Here is a 6000-nt window from a genome sequence, read left to right on the forward strand (position 1 = left end):
CTTGTCGCCGACTCACCTCTCTCTTCCTCCTCAGCACCCCAATTCCTAGCAGCCAAGCCTCCCCCTTCATGGGTACCTGAGACACAGGACCTGGCAGAGCCTCATGAATTATGGAGCAAGAACAGGAGGTGCTGCTGCTGTAGGAGCAAGTTCCTGTGCTCCAGCTGCTCTGCAGCTGCTTAATGAGAGGAATCAGCCTGGCCAGGCCTGTGGGAGTCCTTGTGGGACATCAATTTGTTTGTGCTTTGTGTTGCTCATGGCCAAGCCTGGAAGTGAGGATCCAAACATTGGGTCCTTCCATCCCAGGCCTACCTGCTAACTGCTGCGCACTGTGGAAAGGGCAGCTCCCACCTTTCCTATGCCCACTAGGCACAGCCTGCCCCACGCCAGTAGTCATTGCTGCCAGCGCCCCTGAGGCAGCTGCTGGCTGATGCCTTGAGTAACAACCCACAAGCCCGTGAGAACTATGCTGTAACAGCAAACACACCTCATCATCTTCAGCCTCCTCAGAGGCTGGCCTCAGATTAGACTGAGAAGTGCTCAGGCTCATTTGAGCTAATAGGAGTGAAGGGGTAACAAAAGCATAGCAGACACATCCTTAGCATCTCACACCCCAGCTGGGCATTGCTACCTCTCCCAGCTCTGGATGGGCCAGGCAAGGCACATGAGGCAGAATAAAACCAGAGCCCTCCAGGTTGCAGCTCTCATGTGCCACACAGGCTCTGGCCCAACAGTATTCATGCTTCTGCAGTTATTGGAAGAAAGAATTTGGATGATGAGCCCACTGCATGCTCCACCACACCCAGCAAGGCATCCTTTTCTACTGCTATCCCCATGCAGCAGCAAGCAGCACCAAGAAGACACAGGAGAGCTGCATCATGAGTAGGACCAGCCTCTACAGGGTGCAGGCCAAACTTAACACCACGGAGGCCTTTCCCCTCACTCTCTGCCCCACTAGGTTTACCTAGCACAGCAACTCAAGGCTCTCCCAGGCCAGCCAGGGATGCCCGCTTTAGGAAGATACAGATTTCATCAACCCACTTTGCTCAGGTAGGATAAAGGTGTCAGTCTAGACCTCAAGAGTGGGTGACTTTGCCTAAGGGACCCTTCCACTCTCCCCTCTAACCTCAATGTTTCTTCCTGAGACTCTCCTTGGGCTTTTTACCTTCTGCTTTCCCAGGCTTTTGCCCCTCACTCTCCTCTCCATCCATGACTTTAAGGGCCAAGGCTGGCACAATGCCACCCACATATGGTACTCCAGCAAAGTTGGCTACCCTTCCCCCCCCCAGCAAGGTGACCAACCCATGTGGACTTGCAGTAGGAAACAGACTACATTGAGACTGGGTAGACCAAAACTTTTATTTATTGATTGCTTTTTCTGTATCTTTGAGACAGAGGTGTCAGAGGAAGTTATTCCCAGCTGATGGACTGGACTGTGAAGTCCCCTTGTGTATCAAAGTAGTCAAAGACAGAGAGACCAAGCCGGTTAGGGAATGTGAACTGGTGGCCTGGCAGGTGGACTGTCAGGTCATTTTGGTTGACGACAAAAGTGATCTGCAAGACAAATAGAAAAATCAAAGAAAGCTTCTACCAAGATACCCTCAAGCCTTTCCCTTCCACTGCATTGCTGTGCCACCCTCTGCTTTGCAGGGTGAACACGTTCAGCAGCATAACCTGCTCTTCAATAGCAGGAGTGTTATTCTGGTCTCCCAAGAGATGCTTGTTCCCTGCTCAGTTCAATAGTAACATCCCTTTGAGCTAGCTGGAGCTTACATTTGGTCCCCACCCTCCATCACTGCTCAGAGCCCTGGATGGTGGCACTGGCCAAGCAGAAGCCAGCCACCTCCTGTACAGACAGTCCTGAGACAGCCCCTGCAGCTGGGTGCCCTGTGTCTAACACCCTCTCTTCACCAGGGTGGGTACAGAGAGTGCATCCCAGGCCTCACCTCTGCTGCACCCCCCTTCTGGAAAGGGAAGACGGTCTCCCTGTGCTCTGCACCCCACTCTTCCACCTTCTTTGAGTTGCACACAATGGTGTTCACATCACCATGAGCATCAAAACGGGGGTTGAAGTGAAGACCGAGGTTGGAAGCATCCTTCCCCAGATTCATCACAAAGCTGCAAAGAAAGACATCAATACTGTTTTAATCAAACATGGTAGCATATTGCTCATTACCATGAACATCTCTGGGTCTATTGCTTCAAGCCCAGCTGAGGGTAACCAAAGAGAAACCCTTAGCTAAACTGCACAGCTTCCCTAAAAAGCTAGTGCTGTGTCAGTAAGGGGTACCCTCCTCTGCTGGGCCCCACAATGCCATCCCCGGGAGAGACACCACTTAGTTTCCACAAAGCTTTTAACAACAGAAAGGTTCAGCACTTAGCCCTGAACAGGGAGTTACCCTGCACCCAAGGAGTCAGTTGCTTTTCACAGATTTCCTTTAAGCCCCAAACAGTTAGCTGGTGCTGCACCCTGCCTGACAGCCACTGCCTTCTCCCCACCCCACAGGCAGCTGAAATAATTACCATGTCATTAGCTATCCCAAAGCATCTGCAGTGGGAGGAAGCAGCTTCCTAGCCCAGTGTCCACCTTGCCTCCAGGCCTCTTACCCAGATGAGAAGAGAGGAGGCATATTATTTGGCAAGAGAAAGCCCAGGAGGCTTCACTCTGACACTATCAAACTTCAAAGGCACTGGGAAGAGCTGGGACATGTTTCCTGGAACACCACTAGTGCTGGTACAGCAGCTACAGGCTCCACCTTACCCACCGAGAGGCCCCACCAGCCACAGACCTGCACAAGGGCTGGGGGCTGCTGCAGAGGCTTCTCTGGTGGCCCCAGGCACCCTGATCCCTGCAGAGTTAGGAGCACATTCCTGCTTACTCCCACCTGCCCACTAACCACCCATCCCCCAGCACCTGGCAGGCATCTCCACTGGGTGCAAGCAAACTTCAACAGCCCGAGACCCCCCCCCGCCCCGCCACATGTGGCCTTTCCATTTGCACCCTTAGCTGGAGCTGTGGCTCAGAGCATCCAAGACCTCCCAGCTGCTTGGGCTATAATCTCTTCCTGCCCAGTGAAGCAAGGCACTGTAATGGTGTCCCTGCTCCTGGGCCATCTTTGTACAGGGGAGAGGATGTGGCTGTGGGGATGGCCTCAACCCAAATCTCAGTATAGACACAGCTTCCCTCTCCTTTACACTGCACTGGAGAGGATGTGGTCACTGCCAGTGCATGCAGCTGGAGCTTCACATCTGCTTTGGCTTAGCCCCTTGGCAGTAGCATGTGTCTGCAATGTGCATTAGGCAATGACTCACTGGGAAGCACTGCTGGTGTTAACCCCTTCCAAAGCTGCTCCTCTCCCACCCAAGGGATTCCTGCTGCTCCCCACCAGCAGAAGACAACTCAGTGTGGTGCCTTGGCCACACCCAGGCAGCACAGCACAACTTACCTCTTGGCACTTGGCGCAATTTTCCCCTTGACAATGAGGCGCTGGCCAGGCTTAAGACCCAAGTTGGTGCATACTGGTCCCTGGGGAACACGGAGGCAGAGATGTTAGCTCAGTACCTGCTGGCTCACTTGCTCTGACTCGGCAGGTCTTCCTGCTGCCTTGCAAGACAGTGCATTGCTTTGGACTGCTGGAGAGACAGGGAAGCTCCCTTCCCCTAGGGCATTGCACCAGGGACATCCCAGAGAAGTTACTCTAGTCACATGGGACATGTGCCTGATTTCCCAACCTTTCTCCCCCTTTTCTCTCATCAACATATCTGTATTTCATAGCAGTGAAGCATAAGTACCTGCAAGCTCCCATCACAGCCATGTGCCTTGTGGGTCTTGCATCATCCCACACAAGCTTGGCTGTGCAGGGATGGAGCCTCCACTCCCTTCCCCTGGCTTGGATTTGAACTTCAAGCCTTTCCTGGGTCCAGGGGCTCAGACACTTTGCTCCCCAGCTCCTAAGGGCTTGGTGGTTTGTTGTTTTGTTTTTTGTATGTTCAGTATCTACAAGAACATTCTCCTCTTCCATGCACACACCTTTCCCCACCTTCTCTCTAGGAGAACTAAAATACCCTGGTAAACCCATATGTGCTCATTTTCTATCACACCAGAGGCAAGGCCCCAAGAACACCAAGAATCTTTCCCCCATCCCACTTTAATAAGCCTGCACTTGGGACACTCCCTGATTAATCATCCTCAGTCTAATGAAAGATAAATTAATCAAAGAAGTGCAGTCACTCTTCTGACACGAGCATCTCCCTGGCTGTCCTTAACACTCACAGAAGGACACTTCTGCATAGCACATTTCCTTACAAGAAAGAGAGAGAGAGTGATTCAGTGACTCATGAAAACTTCAGCCAGGAAGCAAGCAGCAAGGCTGCCCAGAAGAGATGCTCAGAGAGCAGTCAACGTTACTGCAGCAGCTTCCCCAGAGCAGAGCCGCTGTAAAACAGGTTAGCCCAGCTTGGGAGCCAACCCCACAAGGACCCCCCACATACCTCCCCAAAAGGATCCTGCAGGGGGGGAAAAAAAACCCAACCCACTCCTGCCAGCACAAGAAATAGCAGCCACCTCTCTGTAATGGATGCAGCAGGGATCCATCCTCCCCAGCAGCAGGCACCCAGCTCTAGCAGACCCTCTGACACAGGGGCTGATGAGCAGATGGAGGAGGATAGTCCAAGCACCCTCACAACAAGCCAACACACTCCCCACGGTCCCCCTCCATGAAGCACCACCTCCAGCAAAGCTGCCCCCGCAGCCACCCCATCCCTTTCCCCACTCACGCAAGACATGGTGCTGCTCTGCAGGCTAATGCTCCTCTCCGCCGAGGTGCAACAGTCCCAAGCAAGTTGCTGTAGGGGCCCCACCCTTGTCTTTAAATAGATGGGGAGCTGAGTTGTCCCAGCCCTTCTCCACCCCGCCCGCCAATCAGGCCGAGGAAAGGGTGGGAGGGGTTGGTTTTGGGGGGAGGGAGGGCCCGTCGGGCAGAGCTGCCTCCTCCCACCCTCACCCCGGCTCCAGCATGCTAAACCCGGCCCTTCCGAGCAGGCTGCCGGCCACTGCAGGAGGAGATCCAGCTGTGTGTGGCCGTGAAGCCAATGGAAAATAGTTTTACAATGAGTGTTTCACTATCCAAGGCTTTTATCCCGCATGGAAAATGGTTAGATGGATTAAGACTTGGCGGGAAGAGTCTGGGAGTAGGGTTGGGCTCTTCAGCTCTGCCTAAATCCAGAGCAGAAGAAATATCACTGAGCACACACAGTACCTCAGAAACTCTTTGTGGTCCAGGTGAAACCCCAGGAGGAGAGGACTGAAGCTGGATCCAGGGTTGCCCAGCTGCACTATCAAGTCTTGCTGACCCCAAAGGCTGCCCAGCTGCTGACCCAGCCCTTACCACCTCCTCTTGTAGGTACAGGAACCAAAGGAGGGAAAATAGTCCTTATTCTGCAGAAGCCCTAGACACTCTCAGAACCATGCAGTTCATCTTGGCTGTCAGGCACAGCAAGCCAGGAGGAAGCCGTCTTGGAGGGGTGGGGAGGAATTACCCAGGAAAGCTCAGTGCCTGGCTCTTGCATCTACCCTGGGCACACCTGGGGGGCTGAGGAACAAGGGGATGGGGGCAGAACGCTCTATCACAATAAGCCATAGGATCTATATGTCTTTTATCTGCCTCCGTGTTCTTTTTGTGGCAAGTATGATTCACGCCGGGTAAAAGGATTCCTTTGGAAAAAGTTACCCAATTACTACATGGCTCAACTGTAATTACACTGAAAGAGGAGGGAAAAAATTCAGGCACTGGGCCAAGCCTGTGGCTTAAAGCTCTCCTTGTCTTGCATATTTGTCTCTAAATCACAAGACGCTCTGTGATTTCCTTAAGAGGCCCAGAACTGAAACTCACTGAAACACTTTGTTCTTCCCTTTCTATGAGGCCCATCAGTTCCCCATCTCCTGAGGACGTGATAGTCCCCATACCTCTTACCCCCGTAAAGCACAACCCCAGAGGCTGT

The 6000-nt window shown here is 53.0% G+C and overlaps 1 protein-coding gene across 1 annotated transcript; it reads right to left on the bottom strand.

The window, feature by feature from the left end:
- Positions 1–1345: 1345 nt before the first annotated feature.
- Positions 1346–4906, bottom strand: LGALS1 (galectin 1). Its single transcript, XM_075501064.1, has 4 exons — positions 4777–4906; positions 3447–3526; positions 1947–2118; positions 1346–1554 (listed from the first exon to the last, which is right to left on the bottom strand). Exons 1-4 carry the CDS (start codon positions 4783–4785, stop codon positions 1411–1413), a joined length of 405 nt encoding a protein of 134 aa, XP_075357179.1. The 5' UTR covers positions 4786–4906; the 3' UTR covers positions 1346–1410.
- Between the last annotated feature and the right edge of the window lie 1094 nt (positions 4907–6000).

This window comes from Mycteria americana, chromosome 1 (genome assembly GCF_035582795.1).
Source record: "Mycteria americana isolate JAX WOST 10 ecotype Jacksonville Zoo and Gardens chromosome 1, USCA_MyAme_1.0, whole genome shotgun sequence".
NCBI classification, from domain to species: domain Eukaryota; kingdom Metazoa; phylum Chordata; class Aves; order Ciconiiformes; family Ciconiidae; genus Mycteria; species Mycteria americana.

What these genes read in the sequence shown, in the direction of transcription:
- LGALS1 (XM_075501064.1), bottom strand. An exon ending in ATTGCGCCAAGTGCCAAGAG is followed by an intron (nt 2,119 to 3,446) that starts GTAAGTTGTGCT and finishes CTTTCTTTGCAG; the next exon opens with CTTTGTGATGAATCTGGGGA. An exon ending in AGAAGGGGGGTGCAGCAGAG is followed by an intron (nt 1,555 to 1,946) that starts GTGAGGCCTGGG and finishes TTTGTCTTGCAG; the next exon opens with ATCACTTTTGTCGTCAACCA.